Below are 22,566 nucleotides of genomic sequence, written 5' to 3' on the forward strand. Positions count from 1 at the left end.
GTGGCACTTGGACTCTAACAAACTTAAAAGGGATTAAAACATAAATAACAAAAGTGCGCGAACTAAAATGAAAAATAAAACTGAAATTGATTTGAAAAAGTAAATTGAAAATTAACGTAAAATGAGACGATTAAAAACAACAAAGCAGATTAAAACGAAACAGAGATATTATGTGAAATGACCAAAATGCCCCTAGGGGCTAAAAATGACTCGAAACGACTCAAATGCAATTTTAAAATGGTTTTTCTAACAAGGGATTTAAAGCAAGAGTTTATACAAGCGAATTAAAAGACTCAGAGACAATTTTAGAATTTAAACAGGGTTTTGACGCATGAAAAGACTAAAATGCCCCTAGGGGCAAAACTGACTCAAAATGACTTCAAATGCAAATTTTGAAATGGATTTTGACAGAGAATGAAACAAAGACTTATTCAGACTACTTGAAAGGACTCAAAAAAAAGTTTTAAAAGATTGAAAGAAATTTTAACACATGAAATGACTAAAATGCCCCTGGGGGCTAAACTGACTAAAAAATGACTCAACTGATATTTTTGAAATGGATTTTGTCATGAGACTGAAACAAGGACTTATACAAACCAATTTAAAAAACTTAAACAATTTTCAAGGATTAAAATGAGTTGAATGCAGGAAATGACTAAAATACCCTTTTTATGAATTTTGCAGATAACATTGAAATAAAATGCAGAGAAAGATGCAATTGATCAGAGACATATCAAATGACTTATAATGCAAGAAAAGAAGAATTGAACAAGTATTTTTAGGTCCAAAATTAGGGTATTACACACTCTAGTCCTTGAATGCAGATAAATTGCAAAATAGTCCCTGAATGTAGACTTTGTTAGTCAACTTAGTCCCTGAATGCAAACTTCGTTAGTCAATTTAGTCCCTGAATGTAGACTCCGTTAGTCACTTTAGTCCCTGAAATTGACCATGCAGGGACTGTTTTGCAATTTCTCTTCATTCAGGGACTAAAGTGACGAATCCTCTCCCATTCAGGGACTAAAGTGACTAATTCCCCCTTATAGTAATTTCACCCTTTTAATTACTTATAGTAATTTCCATTTCTGTGAATGCTTCTAAAATAATAATTAAGGGGTATTTGGTTCAAAAGATATAATTTTTATACTTTAATTAAACAGAGAGATATAAATGGGATAGCAAGAAAATAATTAATTTGATGGTGAACTTCTCAAATAAATATACAAATAGATAGATTAAGATATAACCATATACTGGTAGTTTTTGGCTAAATTATATCAGAGGTCCTTTAAGTTTGAGGTTTGTAATAGATTAATCCTTTAAGTTATTTTAGTCACGCACAAGTCTTTTAGGTTTGAGGTTTGTAACAGATTGATCCTTTAAGTCATTTTTGTCACACATAAGTCCTTTAAGTTTGTAAACATTTTCCATTTAGTTCTTATGTTAACCAAACATTATAAAAATGATGATGTGGCAGAAGAACTAAATCGAAAACGTTTACAAACTTAAAAGACTTATGCGTATCCAAAATAACTTAAAGGATTTATATGTTACAAACCTCAAACTTAAAGAACTTATGTGTGACCAAAATTCAATTTGATGGAGGTGAACTTACTTAATAATTTGATGGAGGCAATTCGGGAGTGGAGGGCTTCGAATTTGGAGGATGGGTGGTGGTGGTGGAGAACGGGGGAAAACAGGGTCTTCTCGATCAAGTCCGCATATATGTTGCTTGAAGAAAATTGAGGGTAGAAGGTCCTTTGTGCCGTTCAGATAAGAAGGTGTTTGAGGCAATTTGGAAGAGTCTGACGCCATCTATGGTTGCATCTTTTTCTTGAAAGTTATTACATAATCGCATCCCAACAAAAGACAATCTTACGAGGAGAAAATGTTTTCCTTTGGAGACAAATTTAAATTGTGAGTTTTGTGGGATGGTCGTGGAAATGCCATCTCATTTTTTCTTACATTGTCAAGTGATGTTTGACGTGTGGTCGAAGATTTTGCGTTGGCTAGAAATAAATTGTATCACTCCCCCAAATTTATTTGTCTATTTTGAATGTTAGAGTGGGGAGGTGAGACATAAGAAACTTCAAAAGGGTTGGAGGTCTATTTGACATGCAACACTTTGGGTGATTTTGGAAATCTAGAAATGATAAAATTTTCAATAATAGCACCAAGGAGATTAATGATATGGTTGAAGAGATCAAGGTGCTATCTTGATAATGGAGTTTGCGTAGAGTAAAAGATTCCTTCTTGTCTATACTATGAATGGTGTTGGAACCCAAATGATTGTTTATTAAGATAGAGATTTATGGGGCATGGATCACCTAGTTGGGGGTTTTGTGTTTTTTGCTCTCTTTTGGGGCGGTAGCTGCATATTTACTGTGCCTTTGCATATGGTTTTTTTTTGCCCTCTTGTACGGTATGTGCAAGTGTGGTCAATATATATATGTATGTGTGTGTGTGTGTGTGTGTGTGTGTGTGTGTGTGTGTGTGTGTGTGTGTGTGTGTGTGTGTATATAGAGAGAGAGAGATAGAGAGAGGGGCATTTCAAATGAGAGGACTTTTTAAATGAGAGGGTGAGAGGAGTACATAATAGCCATTAGATCAAATTAATGGTTAGGATTAATTCTGTTTTAAAGTGTGCTGGCCCCACTGAACTCTCCACACGCCTACGAGGCTACGACTCTTCAGTTTCTTCTGCTTCTTCTCTGTTTGCAAATCACGACCCAAAATTCACCATCAGTGGTCTCTCAGGCAAGGGAACCCATTAATATTCCTTGGGACCTTTCTAACAGCTGGAGTAATTATTTTGGTTTGAATATGCAGCTTCTGCTCTCTCATGTTTTCAGGGAAGGTAACTCTTGTGCTGATAAGCTTGACGCCTTGTATCATGACTGTTCAGATATTTTTTGGCGGGATGCTATCCCTGTTAGCCTTTTGGGGGACTTCTTTAGGGATCGTTGTAATCTCCCAAATTTTTGATTTTACTAGCTTTCTATTATTTTGTCTTGTTTGGGGTTTTGACCTAGTCTCCCCCTTCTTGTATTTTTTTCCCTTTTTTTATTAATATATTTATGAGTGCTTGGAATATGATAAAGGGCTCTAAGGTGTGCCAACTTAGTTGAGAAGTCTTACAGTCTTTTTGATGCCGTTACACTCTTGATTTAGCCAATATATATGTGTGTGTTGTTAAAAAAATAACTATATTATCATACAAACAAAAAACTAATTCAATTAACTCTGAAAGTTAGATCTAATGGTAAAAAGATAAGATATTATACAAAAAGTAAATACAAAAGCTATTTTAGACGGAGTGTCTTTCTCTTTTGAACTAAGACACATCCTTTGCATATGTGACAATACCTTTTTTTTTTGGGTTAATTATGTTTCTAATCCCTATAAAATAGCGACCTTGTAAGTTTAGTCCCTACTTAATTTTAATAGCATTTTTAGTCCCTAATTTTGTTTTTCTGCACTGAGTATTAGTCCCTACTCAATTCAAATTTGTTTAATTTATGCTTAAACTCTTAAATTTTTGAACAATTTTTTGCAGACATGTTTAGAACATTACTAAAAGTTCGTTCGCAAAAAATTATTGCAAAATTTGATTTCTACATCCAGATTTTATTACTTTTTATCTTTAACTTTTGTCGTTTTAAAAAATTCATATTTAATTCATTTCATGTTAGAAAATTCTAAATTTTAGTAAACGAACCTTTCATAGTGTTCTAATCTTGTCTCAAAAAAATCGTTCAAAAATTTAAGAGTTTAAGGATAATTAATCAAACTTTGTTTTAGCATGGACTAAAATTATAAGTAAATTTTTTTTATAGGGACTAAAAATACTATTAAAATTAAGTAGGGACTAAACTTACAAGGTCGCTATTTTATAGGGACTAGAAACATAATTAAACTTTTTTTTTTTTTTTGCTTTGTAGCCATAATAACATGTAGTTGTAGAAAGAGATCATGTTAATCTCTTAATGAATATAGATAAATAGTCATTTTGATTCCGAATAGTTCTTTAATATATTAAAATTTTAAAGTAATCTTTTTGTTTATATATATCAAAATTTTAAAATAACACATTATAAAAATCCTTGTCAAAAAAAAATCCTTGTCAAAAAAAAAAAACACATTATAAAAATTGATACGATCGCAAGTAAATACATATAAAAGTTGGTATAATATTGAGAGACTAATAACTAAGAATTTTAATGTTGGTACAACTAGATTATTTTTAGTAGATTAGACACAAAAATAACCGCTTGAATGATTTGGGAAATAGACGGAAAAAGAGAAGAAGAAACGGAAGCGGCGGAAAGTAAGTAACGGTGGGGAGACGGAACTGAACCTGACACCTCTTGCGTGAGTGTTACAGTTAAGTTAAGTTATCTAACTCGAAACTATCATCAATATCAATCTTAGAAACTCACAAAACCCCTTACGACGACACTTCATTCATTCATCCATGGTTGCGACGTAAACCATTCTCTCAAGCGGCGAGCGAGGCTTCTTGCTTTCACATCATGGCCTCCATCACTTCCGTCGAACTCAACTTTCTCATTTTTCGTTACCTCAACGAATCAGGTTTCTCTTTTACCTTTCTTAATTCTTATTTTTCTCTTTCTATTTTTGCGTCACATGTTAGGGTTTTCAATGTTTCATGAATTTTCAGTTTTTGTTAGGGTTAGTTATTGTTCAGAATTGGAACTTTTTTTACTTGATAAATGATCCTTCACGTTTTCTAATTTTTCTGGTTTAAGATGAAGTATGACGGAATTTGTTTAGATCTGTTACTTTTAGTTAGATTTGGTGTTGAGACTTGATTTTTGAAGGTATGAAATGTGATGATATTGATAATGAGTTAGATGTGTAGACTTGTTATGTTTTTGGATGCGTTTAGTGGATGAAAATTATGTACATGATGAGCTGGATTATTTGAAGTTTGTTGTTAATTATCATGTTTTTATTGTAATTGATTATGTATTATGTATATGTGAGTTGAGAATTGTATTTGCAAAAGTGTAATAGAAGGTTAATGATGATTGTGCCGAATCATTGAATGACGACTTGCAAGAATTAATTGTGGTCCGGAGATTTTTCGACTTATCCATCCGTTAAAGCCGGACATGGTAGTTTTAAGTTATTTAACTACTTCACGTATACATTCTTGCCTTTTGTCAGAACATTCTTTGTAGTATTTTGCCGCACTCGTAGTAGAAATATCAATTAAAAGGAAGTTTGATTACTCTTTTGAGCAATGGAACTGTGTGGCAACTTAGGAATTGAGTGTTTGCTTGCTCATTTTTCATATACGTGCTTGTTTGTCGTGTTTAGAATCATGTTTCATACGATGTATTGTTTGTTACGTATAAAATTTGTTGTATCTTAACCTAATAATGACTTGAGATTTAATGGGAGTGTGATGTGCATTTGATTTTGTTATGGGTTTAAAATTTGTCGTGTCTTTACCTAATAACGTCATAAGATTTTATATGTTTGTAACATGCGTTTTGATTTTGTTATGGGTATAAAATTTGTCGTGTCTTTACCTAATTTGCTGCGTTTAGAATCGGTTTTGTCTTTACCTAACAACAACTTAAGATTTTGTGTTTGTAAGTTTGCGTTTTGATTTTGTTATGGGTATAAAATTTGTCCGTGTCTTTACCTAATCTGTCGTGTTTAGAATCGGTTTTTTATATGAAAGGTCATTATTGATAACTTTTTTCGTCGACTGCCGTTTCTCACAACCATCTTCCTTCCTTTTTTGCCTTTCTCACCTCAAATCGTTTTGGGTTTTGCTTTTGCATCAAATGCATTTTAAGAGAGTTAGTCTTTAACATGATATTGGAACTCCAGTGGCCAAATGGTTTTGCTTTTGCATCAAGTGCAAATGTATTGATTTATAACTGGATACTTGTGTTACATCACTACCACAGGTTTCACACATTCTGCTTATACTTTTGGTAATGAAGCTTTTATTATACCAACAAATGTAGTACAAAATTATAAATTAATGTATAAGTTGTTTACTAAAACACACTAATTTTGGCCAGGAAAGTGCTACTGTTCACCACCTTAATTACTTATATACATTATTACTTATATACATTATTATAAATTAATGTATAATGGTACAATTCTAAATTGAAAATATTTTAAAAAAAATATATAGTTTAAAATAACAAACAGCATTTGACTAAAATAAATTATTTGAATCTGGAAAAATATTACCTCATCAGTTTATAGTATAAGATTCACTTTACAATTCTTATTTATAAGATACTTCAAATGTTTCTTTGTCTCTTAATATAAAATAGTATTATTTTTTTTTCTAAACTTTCACATGCATTAATATTTTTTTTATTTACAATTAAAAAACATAAATTTATTTTACTCTTCTTTATATTATTAATAATTTTAGATAACTATGGTAAACTAACAGATTTTAAAAATTTACTGCTACAACTATTTTTATAGATTTATTTTTTGACAATAGAAAATCTATGGATGCTTAAGGCGTTGTTAATAGGCTTTGAGATGACATCCGGATTGAAAGTTAATTTCTTTAAAAGTTGTTTTATAGGTGTGAGTGTGGGAAGGGACTTTATGGAAAGCGCTTGTGATTTTTTGAATTGTTTAAGGGAACTATCCCTTTTAATTATTTGGGGTTACCTGTGGGGAGCAAATCCAAGGAAGCTATCAACTTAGGAGCCTTTGTTGGAAACTTTAAGCTTCAAATTGAATTCTAGGAGCAATAAGTATGAGAGTCTTGGTGGCCGAATTGTCCTCTTAAATTATGTGTGGAATTCAATTCCAAGATTGGTGTGTCAACCACGAATCATTGGGGGGTTAGGTGTTAGGGATGTAAAGGTGATGAATTTAAGTCTCTTTGCTAAATGGATACGGAAGTTGTTACCATGTGAAATTCACTTTGAAAAGAAGTTTTTGTCTCAAAGTATGGTCATCTGCTGGGAGGGTTGTTTGAGAGGAGTGTGGATGAGTGGTCGGGGTTTGCATCGAGGTGGTGGAAGGATATAGTGGCAATTGAAGGTGTGGGAGCACTTTTTGATTGGAGGTGAACTTAATAATTTGATGGAGGCGATTCGGGAGTGGAGGGCTTCGGATTTGGAGGATGGGTGGTGGAGAACGGAGGAAAAAAAAGGTCTTCTCGATTAAGTCTGCATGTATGTAGCTTGAAGAAAAATTAAGGGTGAAAAGTCCTTTCTGCCGATCAAAGAAGAAGGTGTTTGAGGCAATTTGGAAGAGTCCAACACCATCTAAGGTAGAGGCTTTTTCTTGAAAGCTATTGAATAACCGTATCCCAACACAAGATTTCCATACGAGGAGAAATTGTTTTCCTTTGGAGACAAACTTAAACTGTGAGTCTTGTGGGATGGTCGCGGAAACGCCATCTCATCTTTTCTTACATTGTCAAGTGGTGTCTGAGGTGTGGTTCAAGGTTTTACTCCCCCAAATTTATTTGTCCATTTTGAATGTTGGAGTGGGGAGGTGAGACATAAGAAACTTCAAAAAGGTTGAAGGTCGATTTGACATGCAACACTTTGAATGATTTGGAAATCTAAAAATGATAAAATTTTCAATAATAGTACCAAGGAGATTGATGATATGATTGAAGAGATTAAGGTGCTATCTTGACAATGAAGTTTGTGTAGATTAAAGATTCTCTGTTGTCTATACCACGAATGTGGTGTTGGAACCCAAATGATTGTTTATCTATACTATATATAAAGAAAATAAGCTTAAAATACATGAGTTTGGGCTGACTTTTTTTTATTACCTATTTTACCCTTCATTTAAATTTAAACAATTGCTATATTATTATACCAACAAAAAACTAATTTAACTAACTCTAAAAGTTATGTCTAATGGTAAAAAGATAAAATATTGTACAAAAAGGTAAATACAAAAGTTTTTTTTAGACGAAGTGTCTTTTTCTTTTGAAATGAGACACGTCGGTCACATTTGTGGCAATACCATTTGTGGCAATACATTTAGAAGCCGATATGATATTGATTAAGTATACTGAAAGACTAATATGACAATATTAATGAAGAATTTTAATGTTGGTGACTATTTCTCCCAACATATTGCACAACTAGAGATTATTGTGAGCAGTAGATTAGAGACAAAAATAACCGCTTGTATTATGATTTGGGAAATAGATGGAAAAATAAAACAAGAAACGGAAGCGTCGGAAAGTAAGTAACGGTGGGGAGACGGAACTGAACCTGACCCCTCTTGCGTGAGTGTTACCGTTAAGTTATCTAACTCGAAACGATCATCAATCTTATTTATAAGCTCGCAAAACCCCTTACGACGACACTTCATTCATTCATCCACCTCTCGCGTCCAAACAACACATGGCTGCGACGTAAACCATTCTCTCAAGCGGCGAGCGAGGCTTCTTGCTTTCATATCATGGCCTCCATCACTTCCGTCGAACTCAACTTTCTCATTTTTCGTTACCTCAACGAATCAGGTTCACCTTTTACCTTTCTTAATTCTAATTTTTCTCTTTCTTCTTTTGCGTTACATGTTAGGGTTTTCAATGTTTCACGAATATTCAGTTTTCGTTAGGGTTAGTTATTGTTCAGAATTGGAGCTTTTTTACCTGCTAATTGATTTGATAAATGATCCTTCACGTTTTCTGATTTTTCTGTTTTAAGATGAAGGATGACGGAATTTGTTTTAGATCTGTTACTTTTAGTTAGATTTGGTGTTGAGACTGATTTTTGAAGGTATGAAATGTGATGATATTGATAATGAGTTAGATGCGTAGACTGGTTATGTTTTTGGTTGATTTTCGGTATTTTTCGCACGAAATGCCTTTAGTGGATGAAAATTATGTACATGATGAGCTTTCGTTGTTGATTATTATGTTTTTATTGTAATTGATTATGTATTATGCATATGTTAGTTGGGAATTGTATTTGCAAAAGTGTAATAGAAGGTTAATGATGATTGTGCCGAATCACTGAATGACGATATGAAGAATTAATTGTGGGCCGGAGACTAAGGAGTAGTTAAATGATTTAACTGCCATGTCCGGCTTTAACGGATGGATGAGTCGAAAAGTCTTATTATGTTTTTATTGTAATTGATTATGTATTAATGTATATGTGAGTTGAGAATTGTATTTGCAAAAGTGTAATAGAAGGTTAATGATGATTGTGCCGAATCACTGAATGACGACATGCAAGAATAACTGTGGTGCGGAGATTTTTCGAATCATCCATCCATTAAAGCCGGACATGGTAGTTTTAAGTTATTTAACTACTCCACATATATATTCTTGCTTTTTGTCAGAACATTCCTTTGTAGTATTTTGCCGCACTCGTAGTAGAAATATCAATTAAAAGGAAGTTTGATTACTCTTTTGAGCAATGGAACTTAGTGGCAACTTAGGAATTGAGTGTTTGCTTGCTCAGTTGTCATATACGTACTTGTTTGTTGTGTTTGGAATCATGTTTCATACTATGTATTGTTTGTTACCTATAAAATTTGTTGTATCTTAACCTAATAATGACTTGAGATTTAATGGGTGTGTGATGTGCATTTGATTTTGTTATGGGTTTAAAATTTGTCTTGTCTTTACCTAATAATGACTTAAGATTTTATGTGTTTGTAACATGCGTTTTAATTTTGTTATGGGTATAAAATTTGTCGTGTCTTTATCTAATTTGCCGCGTTTAGAATTGGTTTTGTCTTTACCTGACAACAACTTAAGATTTTGTGTTTGTAACGTGCTTTTTGATTTTGTTATGGGTATAAAATTTGTCCGTGTCTTTACCTAATTTGTCGTGTTTAGAATCGGTTTTTTATATGAAAGGTCATTATTGATTACTTTTTTCGTCGACTGCCGTTTCTCACAACCATCTTCCGTCCTTTTTTGCCTTTCTCACCTCAAATCGTTTTGGGTTTTGCTTTTGCATCAAATGCATCTTTAGAGAGTTAGTCTTTAACATGATATTGGAACTCCAGTGGCCAAATGGTTTTGCTTTTGCATCAAGTGCAAATGTATTGATTTATAACTGGATACTTGTGTTACATCACTACCGCAGGTTTCACACATTCGGCTTATACTTTTGGTAATGAAGCTTCTATTAGCAAATGCCCCATTGATGGAAACTTGGTACCGCCAGGTGCTCTTGTGACATTTGTTCAAAAGGGACTGCAGTACTTTGAGATGGAAGCCAATTTGAATAATGTTAGCATCCTCTGTTTTTCCATTCCTGATTTTTGTCAACATAATATTCATCCATTTGAGTAGATCTTTTTAGGCTTTCATATCCCTAGGTTTCATGTTGATTAATGTTTCTTTTAAGCCTGCCAGTGTGATGCAGACCTGGATGAAGATTTTTCCTTGTTACAACCTTTGGATCTTATCACAAAAGATGTGCATGAACTTAGGCAAATTATTAGTGAAAGAAGGAAAAAACTACATAAGGAGAGAAGTAAAGAATTAGAAAAGGAGCATGAAGCTGAACGCGGACGAGCAAGAGACAAGGAAAGACATCATAGGGAGAAAGAATTTGAAAAGGATAGGGAGAAGGAGAGGGTAAAAATTGCTAAAGAGCGTGAGCAGCAGCATGTAAGTAAGACTGACAAAGAAGTGGTCAGAGATCAAGACAAGGTTACTGCAAAGCATGAAGTGAAGACTGACAGGGAAGTGGTCAGAGATCAAGACAAGGTCACTGTAAAACATGAAGTGAATGGAACAGTTCGAGGTAATATGCTGTTTGTGAAAATAGTTTACATTACGTATATCACATATGTTCTTTGTATTGTGTTTTGTGTTCAGCTGCATTTTCTAATCAGTAATCTGTGATAAATTTCAATATCATGTAATTATATTTTAGCTGTTATCCTTTATTTTCTATTCACCTTTACAGCTTTACTTGTTTCTTTGAATGCTTTCCCCTTCTAAAATTTAAGACAAGTTTTCTTTGTTATCGTGGTTGGATTAGAAAGCTGGAATGGCTTAATAATGACTAAAATTTTCATCCCTTTATTCTATTTTGCTATCAAATCATATATATATATATATATATATATATATATATATATATATATATATATATATATATATATTTATTTATTTATTTATCTATCTTTTTTTGGAGTAAAGCAATGAAATCATTTGTTGTAGTCGGTGCAAGTGTTTACACCACCGGACCTCTCTCCCCAAAATGCTGTTAGTGAGTATTCATTATATGCGGCGTTCAAAAGTTAATACTAGGGATCTGTTTCAAACTTTCTATTAATATTTCTTCCTTTAAATATGGATGATTTTTTCATTTGCTTCGATAGGACCAGAACCTATGGACATATGTACGACATCAACATCTCAGCCACGTCAAATTCCTAGTTCAGATGTGATAATCTTGGAAGGCCATACTTCCGAGGTGAGGTGTATCTTTGATGCTCCTTTTGTTTGTACACTTCTTAAATTTACTTTCATCTATTGTTTATGCTCCAAAAGTCCCTGACAATTGTCCTGTTCCCCATCCATTTAGGTGTGTGCTTGTGCATGGTGTCCTTCAGGATCTCTCCTTGCATCAGGGTAGGTATCTCTGTGAATTGTTTGCATACAAATATGTATTGACAACGGACATGTGAATGTGATATGTATCTATGTAACTTTAATGGTTGATGTGCATGATATTATTTTGCATCTTGGATTTCCAACAATAGTTTGCTTCCAATTTTGACCGACTTCCATCTTAATGGAGGGACGCCGACTGCATTCAGTTTTTTTTCTTTTCTTCGAAATAGTTAAACCTGTTTGGAATAATTGTTTTTCATATTTAGTTTCTGAATTTTTTCTTAGAAAATAAATTTAATTGTGCAATTTTTACAGAATGCTCAGTGTTACTGGAAATAACTGTTTTCAAAGTGCAATATATTAATTATAATTCAATATAGCAATTTCATAGATACTGGCTTCATTTCGTAGTGGATTTTAGAACCTTTCAAGTGATTTAATGGAATCCAGTTACTCACATTTTGTTAGGATAATAATTCTACTAGAGGTAAAGATGTAATAGTTTATCATAGGATGAATAAAGGAAGCACAGCCAATAAGAACTAATCTGTTAGAGGCTATTGGTTCCATATCAGTTAGGTTAGTAAGGAGTTAGTTTGTATGGTTGACCTTCTTCCATATAGATAAAGGGAATGAGCCAACATATCTTTGGTGTTTCGACTGCTTCCTAGTTGTGACTGGATAACTTCCAGTGGAAGAGAATAGCTTCTCTTTTTCATATCAATAGAAGTACAGGGACGAATAACCTCCCTTTCAGCCCAGAATGTATCAGTGACCTTACGCATTTCTTCAATTTTTATTGGCATCAAACATCCATCCTTTACTGTTGAAATAAATAGCTAAAAGGGCCCCTTTTTCTCTGTTCCCCATTTCCCCAATTTCTCACCTTGTAGTTTATTTTTTGACCATTAGAGCTCATGTTTTTAAAAGCTATAGATACATATTACTTGTCAAGTGCGAACAAGTGCAAGAAAATAAGAGATCAGGGAGGAAAAGATACTCATAGTAATTTCTATGTAAACTGGTACTGCAAACTCGACCAAACGAATTAACATCAAACTACAATGTCCCCTGATACACTGGGGGGATCTAGGATCCAACTATCTAATTAACTGAAAGCTGTAATAACAAGTAAAAGAATGACCCAAACACCTTGTTACTCTAAATTCCCTACCAAGAGACTTAACTGATCTGTTATAACAGATAAATGAGTCATTTACACCTGTCACAACAGGTAATTATACAATACAGTAAGCTAGTCATGCCGCCTGGTTCCATGAGTATCAACTATAACAACATATTATTTTCTTTTTCTGAATAAATTTTGATTTTTTTTCAAAACACTTGCAATAACAACAACCAAACTTTATCCTACTAGGTGAGATCAGCTACATGTGTCAAAATTATGATTCAGTTTTATTGTTGTTATGGAGTTGTATGAGTACTGTTTTGAAGTTTTTAAGTTTTTAAGTTTTTTTTTTTTTTTCTATTAATGAATTTGAGTGTTATTTAAAGTTTTTTTTTCTATTAAATTATGTTGCTTCATAGGAATATGTATGAATTTATATGCAATATATATGAATTTCTAAATTTGGTAGGATCTTACGATCCGTGTTACGATCCCCCGATTCACGATCTCATTTGTCCTACCCGATCTTAGTTAGGATCTCGAGTTTGTCATCCTCGAAAAAAGCATTGTCCTCTAAACCTTACTTATGAGTTTTATGAATATTGTTTATAGCCAAACTATTGTCTTCTAAATCTTTCTTTTAACTTTTTCTTCCTTCGCCTCTAGCGATTGGACTGTCCTCTATCTAATCTACTCTTGTTACTGCTTAATCTCGATCTATTACTGCTTAATCTACAGACCTCCTCGACACATGCCCAAACCATCCAAGTCGAGATTCAATTATATTTTCTGTAATAGAGATCGATCCTTCCTTATCCCTCTCTCATATGCTATCACTCTTAATCCTATCGTGTTTAGTATATCCATTTATCTAGGCAACATTCTCATATCTGATACATATGGTTATTCTTGCGTTAGCCTTTTACTACACACTCAAGTTCAATGTAGTTTTTGTTCCTAAACAATTTTAATTACCTCTTCTCCTGGAGTTGACACATTTTTTGGCAGATATATAATGAACTTGTGCAGGACCTATGGCCTCAAATTTTAATATAAATAAAGATCTGAAGATGCATGTTTATGTCAGTCAACATGATGATTATCTGTCATTAGGAATTCTGACTTAACTTTTCCTTGTTATCTTATTTTATATGCTATGTAGGTTCTTTACTGTTGTATAACATCATGCAATGACTTACATTTTATATGATGCTATTTTATCTTTATTTTTTGTTGGTGTTCTGAAGCTTTTCTAAAGAATACATTTATGGTACCCTTTTAGTTTTGTGGTTTTGAGACTGGTATCTTGATAGATGGCTTCTTATAATAATCTTGTGCTTAACAATATCATCATTTCAATATTAAGGTCTGGGGATTCAACAGCTCGTATTTGGGCAATACCAGAAGGAAGGTGTAAGTCTGGTTCACAGAATGTCCCTTTGGATGCATTGGTGTTGAGGCATGTTAGGGGCAACACAAATGAAAAGAGTAAAGACGTCACTTCAATTGATTGGAATGTGAGTTCAATTGCATATTTTGATTTATATGTTTCAATCAAAAGCTGTTATTTTACTCTGTTACAAAGTCATGTGAAGTTGCATCACCTCACACCCATTTTTCTCACACCAAATTAATACGAAGAGGATATACTATAAACTTCTGTACCATATTTATCATATAATAATATTTAGGAAAAATCACACTCCCCTTCCTTGAGATGTACTATATTTTAATCTATTTTAATTTAAATGAACTTTTTAAAACTGGTGAATGATTATGTACGAGCCTTCCATGGTTGTTCTCTTCAGTTTTATTTTAACTTGTAAATAATTTGAATCTTCATTATTGATTTACGTACTTCAAAAGATTATTATACCAGTCATTTTTACTAACTTGTTAGGTTTCAAAGGCTTTTTGGACGACTTAAAGTCTTGCCTTTTTAGCTTAATAGGCTTTTAAAAGTCTTGATCATGTATTTAATAAATAAGTTTGGTTTGACCTAGGCTTGATGTAGACTAGGTTATACGGCATGATTTATTTCCATTACCAGTAGGGACCTCTCATCATCCAACAGTTAATAAGTATTCCATTTTTTATTTATTTTATATTTAGATAATCACCATATTTCACCTTTATATATATATATATATATATATATATATATATTATTTGTTCAGGAATCAAGTTTGAAAGGATTTTTAATGAAAGTAAACTCAATTTTGAATTTATATATTTTTATATCGACTACATACTTTGTAGTGGAATGGTTTGAGGTATGGGAAGGCTAGTGAGCATTTATTGGCCGAAAACCATCAAGTGGGATTTGGAGTTAAGTTGATCTAACTTCACATATGATCTATGAAAATCATTACAGCTTTGTTTGACACATGTAGTTGGCCCCACAACCTGTTGGCAAAAATATCTAGTTATTGTTTCTCCGTCACTTTTTGCTTCTCAGTTGTTACTAAAATGTGAAAACCTGGTGTCCAATTTGTAGTTTACAATGAAAACATTTGATGATAACAGAAAACGTGGTTTGAAACTGAATATACTCTTAACAATCCAGAAACTTGAATTGAAGTTGAAAATTATTTTAAAATACACAGTTTTTTTTTGAATTTTTTTTTGGTAAATATTACCCCCTTACTATAAGATTTGAAATTTGAGGTTATTATCTGCAGTATTTGCTTATAAAGTTTTATACCTTGAATTTACTTTGGTGTCCGTTGTACAGGGGGAGGGGACACTTCTTGCAACTGGTTCATATGATGGTCAAGCAAGAATTTGGACCACAAATGGTGGGCATTTTTATGTCCTTATATTTTATAATAGCATTTTTTTTTTTGTGAGCAAGTATTTTATGATAGTGTTTGAAGACTTATACGTGATTAGATAAACTCAAAGATGTACTGTTCTTAATATTTGGTATAATACTTTTGTTTGCTATTATTTTAATGGGTTGGTAACTATGTTGCACGGACACTTCTGATTGAAGGTGTGTCCCGGTGTCCGACACGACACCGACACTTGTGATTACACACCACAAGAGCTCAGCATCTCAGCACTAAGCATTGTGATAGTCCCATTTTGGTTTTAGAAAGTCATTGTATCTGTGGGTTGTTCATCTAAGGAACTGTTAATCATATATAATGGCTTGCCGACGAAATCATTATTAGCTAAAAGGATGGCACACCTATTAAACTTATGTGTAGTATCTGTTCTTATCAGTTTAATATCTGATATGTGGCCCAATGGGTCACACGATATTAAATTACTTTGAGGGGGAGAGAGGCTACTGGGTTTCTCATGTGTCGTTCAAGCGTTGCACTATTGCATGAGCCTGGCGCACCCCAATAAAAAAAAAAAAATAGTTATACACTTTGCTGAACCTTACGTATTTTATGATTGCCTGAATATGCATAGTTTAAGTGTATGACTTTCTCTCTGTCTTGTGAGAGTATTATTCTCCATGGGTATATTAGGGCCTATTTGATTTTAGCCAATTTTTTTCCTTTTTCATTTTCTATTGTTGTTTTGAATTATTGAAGTGACACTTTGTTTTCACTTTGCTTTTTTTTTTCTTTCTTTCAAAGATTTGTATAAGAAAATGGGGAAACAACTATATTGCTTTCACAGTTTTGGAAATTATTAGCAAAAACAAAAGGTTTCTCAAAGCAAACAGATTAATAGTATCTTGTTGCAGCCATCCTGTTTGGTAAATCATTGTCCCTATTATTGTGCTTTTAAGCAGGCTCTTGCTACAATAGATTTTGATTCTAGGACTTAAACCTTCATCATTATTTTGAATTTGATCATGTGGTGGTTATCTTTGACTAGGTGAATTGAAGACTACATTAAGCAAACACAAGGGACCAATATTCTCTCTGAAGTGGAATAAGAGATGTGATTATATCCTGACTGGAAGCTGTGATCAAACTGCGATTGTTTGGGATGTGAAGGCAGAGGAATGCAAACAACAATTTGGATTTCATTCAGGTGAAAATTTTGAATGTATATTTTAATCGAGAGTACTATAAAAGAATTCTTAGTGATGATTTTCTCAACCATATATATGAATGACTTTTTGATTGGGGCATGATGTCTTGTTCAGGTCCAACACTTGATGTTGACTGGCGCACCAATACGTCTTTTGCCTCAAGTTCTACAGACAATATGATATATGTCTGCAAGATTGGTGAAAACCACCCTACACAAACTTTTGCTGGACACCAGGTTCATACTTGAGACCTTATTTTGCAGTACCACATTACACACCGCTACTTTTTATTCTTTAGAGGAGTTGGTCCCATACATTTTTGCAGAAAGTTAATAAAGGTTGGCAAGGTTTTCTATAGAGTAGTAGATAACCTTGGACCGTGTCTTTCAAGACCGAGTCCAGGCTTCTTGAGATGCTCTACTATTTAGTTGGGTTTTTTTTATAAATGGCCAACACGAAATGAATTAATTTGATTGCGAATTCAGTTTGTAATTTTCTTTGATCTAGCAGAGTCCAACTTAACTAATTTGTAGGTTTTGTATTTTGTATTGTAGTTCACTGAGGTTGAGAAATTTGAACAGTTGAATAATCTAGAATGATCAACTTGTATTTCACGAGGTTGTGCAAAATATATATATATATATAAATAGAGAATAATCAACATGAACATTTTAGTTTGTTGTATTTTCAGAAAGCATTAGTTTAGGATATTTCATGAATATTGATTGGACAAGTTTTACATGCCAATGACTTTTCTGCATTTGCAGGGGGAAGTTAACTGTGTCAAATGGGATCCCACAGGCACATTGCTGGCATCCTGCTCCGATGATATCACAGCAAAGGTATTACTTAGGTTCTTACTAATTGATCTTATATCGATCAAACATATATTTTTTTAGGTCTGGTCAGGCTTTTTGGAATCGTACTTTATTTTAAACAATTATTTATTATTATCAAATGTTGTATGGTACGGAGTGTTGGGCGGTTTAAGAGCTAACACGAGAGTAAAGTAAGTGTAGTGGAGATGAGGATGTTGCGTTGGATGAGTGGTAAGACTAGACAAGATAGGATTAGGAATGACACCATTAGAGAGAGAGAGTGGGGTTAGCACCTATAGTAGAAAAGTTGGTAGAAAATAGGCTTAGATGGTTTGGACATGTAGAGAGAAGACCCGTAGATGCTGTTGTAAGAAGAGTAGATCAAATGGAGGAGAGTCAGGTTAAAAGAGGTAGAGGAAGACCTAAGAAAACCATTCGAGAAACCATTAGAAAAGATTTAGAGGTCAATGAGTTGGATCCAACTATGGTTTTTGATAGAACACTATGGCGTCGTTTGATCCATGTAGCCGACCCCACTTAGTGGGATAAGGCTTGGTTGTTGTTGTTGTATTTATTATTATCAAATAACTAAGAAGTAATTTCTAAAATCACTGTTTGTATTGTGGGCATTTGATGTTTTTTGTTTGGGTTGGATGCATTGGTTGTAGATATGGAGTGTGAAGCAGGACAAGTATCTTCATGATTTTAGGGAGCATTCCAAGGTACCCCAAGTTTTGCTTGCATTTTTTCTGTGGTTGCATATCAATATAACTACACATTTTGTGTTGTTGGGTAATCTAAATACTTTCTTCGTAGGAAATATATACCATCAGATGGAGCCCCACCGGTCCTGGTACAAATAATCCTAACAAAAAATTGCTGTTAGCTAGGTAAGTTAGTTACTGGTGAAATTATATTTGTTACTCTTGATTTCATGTATTTATTTATGGGAAATGCTAACAAGTGCCCTTGTTAAGAAGTCTAAAGAGGAAATTTGGTCTTGATAATTGTGTATTCTACACATTGAAACTTTAAAAAGTAACTTTTTTTTTTTTACAAAAACTTATCAATTATTTCCATCTTTGAATCCTTTATGACCCTTTATTTGTATAATACAAAACGACCAACAGCCAAAGTCTTTTCCAATGCATTTATTTATGCTTCGCCTGAGATATAGAACTATTGTTTTCTCTATTATTCTACCCCCGTGATCTTATATGGATGGGTCGTGACTACAATTCTTCAGCTGAAATTGGTAATGCTGTGAGTTGCATTGCTGTGTTAACTGAACCGTTCAAAATGAAATGCTACCTTTGTCGTGTTGCTGGTTCCAATTGATTGTAATTGTCTGCTCTTAGTTTTCTGCCATTAGGCTCTTTGGTTGACGGCCCCTCCATCATGTCAGTTCTTTTTAATTAAATTGTAATTATGTACCATATATTCTATTGTGACGGAGATGCGGTGATACTACTGTTCTTTAGTTTTTAATGGGATACACTGGGAGAAGTCCCAGTGGAGATAGCATGTGGGTTAGACAGAGACTTAAAAGATTAGTGGAAAGGTAAGAAAGGAAAAGAAAAGGAGTGACAGCATGCAAAACTGGAGACCAGTAAGATTAGAGTATCTATTGTGATGCTCAAAAGCGCTGTTTCCGGACGGTTGCTCCCATTTTTTCCTCCTCTCTTGTTTTCTATCTCCCGTCGGTGACTGTACCCTAATTCTGAAAGGGTCTTTTTCTTTCTAATTATTTGTTTTATTCAAGGAGGCCTAGTTGCCAAATAATTCTGAAATCTTCATAATTATATGATGTTTGGAGTACCGCATGTCATAAAGGAAGGACCTATCCTTAGGGATGGAAGTGAAAATCACTGCGATGGAGTACTTCTTGAAAGAGCTACCTACTAGCAACATTACACTACATGGGAGCACAGTTAACAAAAGAGGCTGCAGGGAAAGAGGCTTTTGCAGCCAGCAATCGATTTCCTGTACATTCTGATTCAGCCTTGAAACAAAGCTGAAATTCAAACAGATGCTAGTGATGTGATCCACTGAACTAGTCCCATAGGAAGAAACACTTGTGAAGAGTGAAAGGCCCAAAGATTTGTGTGTGGAGGTATAAAAAAAGAAAGAGGGAATGATACGGGTTGTTTAGGTTAGTTACTGCTAAGAGGGAGGGAATACACATGTAAAGGGGGCACTATGAAGGGAGGGGAATGTAGGGAAGAGAACTGTTTAGAACTAGTATTTTACAATTTTTTATCTGGGGTAGGGACTGTAAAATCTCTGAGGAGCTTAGCTTTGACACTGTAGGGAACCTTCTGTAATTGTTATATTTTTTAGTAAATAATTCTCATCTTCACTGATAAGAGATCATATTTTGGATCTCAATCAGTTTTCAACCTTTTGTGAAATATTTCCATCTTGAGAGTTTTATTATCGTGAAGGTGCCTGCATGTTTTTTTTTTTTCCCCTTCTCTTGTTTTGTTTGGGTACTACGGAAAAAAAATGTCTGTTTTCATGTTAACAACTACATTGTCATCTTTTTGTGCAGTGCCTCATTTGACTCAACTGTAAAACTATGGGATGTCGAACTTGGGAAACTCATCCACAGCTTGAATGGACACAGGTACTATCTTCATAGCTTTGGTTTATTTGTATGAGCATAGTTTAGTAACTTTGGGAAACTCGTCCACCTCTCAGCCTCTTTCTGCTTCAAAGTTGTAGACATTTGGAGGAGGCCGATCAACATGAAATCCTTAACCTTCACCACAGTTTAACAAATGTTATAGATCTATATGTGACTCGTTCACTTGTAGAAAAATGCATAAATAGTGAAAGCAGGTCTGCTAGATTCTCTCCTTTTTGTCTGACATGTTTATTGTGTCTTACAGGCATCCTGTATACTCTGTTGCATTTAGTCCCAATGGAGAGTATATAGCCAGCGGGTCTCTTGACAAATCCTTGCACATATGGTCATTGAAGGAAGGGAAGATTATTAGAACATACAATGGCAGTGGAGGCATTTTTGAGGTCTGTTGGAATAAGGAGGGTGACAAGATCGCAGCATGTTTTGCCAATAATATAGTGTGTGTTTTGGATTTCAGAATGTGATTGTGGAAATGCCGTGTTGTCCTTGCTGGTACATTGGATTTTTTCATTTCTTTCCTTTAGGATAGATTGGTGGAATTGTATTTTGGTGGATAGGTTTCCCATTTTAATTTTTAGCCATAACTTAATGTTCTTGGATACTGTTGAAGTTTGTTACCATTAGCGAAAAGTAATTTATAGGAGTGCATCCGTAAAAAGCAAAACTGTACAGATTTAGCTGTGGACAACATCCTGTGTAATTATCGCTTGACTTACGTAGTTTTTATTTAGTTGCCTTTTTCTGCATTTTCTTCCAATTTCTTCCATTACAAATGTTCCATGGAAAAGGGAATGGGATGGGATGAAGGGTTTTTTAATTAATCATTTTGTCGGAGTCTTAGTCAGGTAGTATTCTAAAACAGCTCTATATATTAGCATCAATCTTAGTTTTAGGGGGCGTCCAACATTAACGGAGTAAAAATCATCTTATTGTGCAGCAGAAATCGAGTATTAAGTGAATTGGCTTATTTTAAATAATAGTTTATTTTATGTCATTATACTCATTTAGCCTTGAGGGTTGTATTTAAAGTTGGTCTTGTACCTCATTTGAAATCAATCAAACATTTCAACAATTATCTTCTCGCTAAAACCCTAGAACTCTTACTCTCAAATATTTATAACAATTTCTCCTTTGTATCGGATTCTATTCTACATCATTAGAATCCCTACACTTGAGACTTAGATTTTATTGGTTCGTCCATAGAATCTATTTTTCCTGTCTCAATTGGTATCACGAGCCTTCAATCTTGTGTGATTATGGTTGCTAAATACAAACTACTAAAAACTTTGAGTGCCCTTGAAGGGGAAGAAAACATGGAAATGCGTTTATGTTTTTTATGTGATAGTCTTGAGGGGGATATTGATGAAGCTGAAGTCGAACCAGAAGGTGAGAAGGCGACAATCTTCGACTACATAGAGGTGGCCTTTCACCAAGCAACATTGAAGAACCACAAACTAAAAAACACAAGGAAGTTCGATGGATTCCTGAAGATTCATGTCAATCTTCCATTTGTATATTGTAAACCCCAACTTCAACACACATAGTTAATCATGAGAAACGCAAGGAGCTAACTTGAATCACATTCCCTCTCTAATTCAGCATCCTTTGACACCATCCACACCAAAATTGATGTTGTCTCTAGCTTCTAATTATTCCTGCAAAGACAATCAATTCCACAAACATCTCCACTCCTCCCCGCTTCAAATTTTTTTTTTTCTCTTGATCCACTGATGTTCCATTATGGCGATACGCAAAAATTGCAGGGTAAAGAAGAAATTGTGGCATACTCAGTTTTTGAAATCAAAATGAAGATGGAGTGTTCAGTCAAAGCCTCTCCAGTATTAAGCAATTGTGACGATACCCACTATGTTCTTCTGGTTTGGATTTTGACAAAAATTCCACCACCGGAACCACTAAACGGTTACCACTTATGTGAATAATTTTGGTGTTTTTCTTGCATTATTTACACTCTCAGTTATGTTGTTAGAGATTTTGTTACTACACCGAAATTTGTATTCAACTTCAATGTTGCAAACTGTCTTCCAACTGTTTGACGAAATGTCATGTTGCTGTTTGGAGTGTTACCAGTAGCAAGTTCATGAATAATGAGCTGAAAGATGTTAGGTTTGCTTTGTCAAAAGGACTAAGCATGATATGCATTGCTCCTGATCATTGCATCTTCATCAACATGTTGCATTGGAGCTCTTTGAAGTTTTTTATTCGTGGAAGAATCATTAATTATGTTATGATATTATCAAAGCAAACTTTTGGTTAGGACTATGTATGATATGTATTGCTCCTGATCATTGCACCTTTATCAACGTGTTGCATTGGAGCTCTTTGAAGTTTTTTATCTTTAGAAGAATCATTAATTATGATATTATCAAAGCAAACTTTTGG

General features: G+C 33.9%; 1 protein-coding gene and 1 pseudogene across 8 annotated transcripts; both read left to right on the plus strand.

Moving 5' to 3' along the window:
• The first annotated feature begins 4,460 nt into the window (after nucleotides 1–4,460).
• LOC146901125 (WD40 repeat-containing protein HOS15-like) lies at nucleotides 4,461–20,912 on the plus strand. Of its 8 annotated transcripts, XM_085734083.1 has the most exons (15): nucleotides 8,352–8,509; nucleotides 10,092–10,237; nucleotides 10,364–10,757; nucleotides 11,341–11,435; nucleotides 11,547–11,593; nucleotides 14,071–14,221; nucleotides 15,439–15,502; nucleotides 16,542–16,700; nucleotides 16,816–16,937; nucleotides 17,469–17,543; nucleotides 18,188–18,241; nucleotides 18,336–18,409; nucleotides 20,071–20,145; nucleotides 20,411–20,632; nucleotides 20,700–20,912. In XM_085734083.1, the coding sequence occupies exons 1-14, from the start codon at nucleotides 8,449–8,451 to the stop codon at nucleotides 20,628–20,630; spliced, it is 1,737 nt and encodes a 578-aa protein (XP_085590209.1). In that variant the 5' UTR covers nucleotides 8,352–8,448; the 3' UTR covers nucleotides 20,631–20,632; nucleotides 20,700–20,912. The 8 variants fall into 8 exon arrangements, with proteins under 8 accessions (XP_085590213.1, XP_085590214.1, XP_085590208.1 ...); XM_085734087.1 differs by lacking the exon at nucleotides 8,352–8,509 and adding an exon at nucleotides 4,461–4,593 and having other exon boundaries at nucleotides 10,356–10,757; nucleotides 20,411–20,912; XM_085734088.1 differs by lacking the exon at nucleotides 8,352–8,509 and adding an exon at nucleotides 4,461–4,593 and having other exon boundaries at nucleotides 10,356–10,757; nucleotides 11,347–11,435; nucleotides 20,411–20,912.
• Nucleotides 15,894–16,058, plus strand: LOC146901126 (U2 spliceosomal RNA; annotated as a pseudogene).
• Nucleotides 20,913–22,566: the final 1,654 nt, after the last annotated feature.

This window comes from Medicago sativa, chromosome 8 (assembly GCF_051527215.1).
Source record: "Medicago sativa cultivar Bolivia chromosome 8, Bolivia_mono, whole genome shotgun sequence".
NCBI classification, from domain to species: domain Eukaryota; kingdom Viridiplantae; phylum Streptophyta; class Magnoliopsida; order Fabales; family Fabaceae; genus Medicago; species Medicago sativa.

Coding starts and splice junctions, on each gene's coding strand:
- LOC146901125 (XM_085734082.1), top strand. CDS start 4,533: ATGGCCTCCATCACTTCCGTCGAACTCAACTTTCTCATTTTTCGTTAC. Junction 16,701..16,815: donor ACAATTTGGATTTCATTCAG/GTGAAAATTTTG, acceptor TGTCTTGTTCAG/GTCCAACACTTGATGTTGAC. Junction 18,410..20,070: donor AAAAAATTGCTGTTAGCTAG/GTAAGTTAGTTA, acceptor CTTTTTGTGCAG/TGCCTCATTTGACTCAACTG.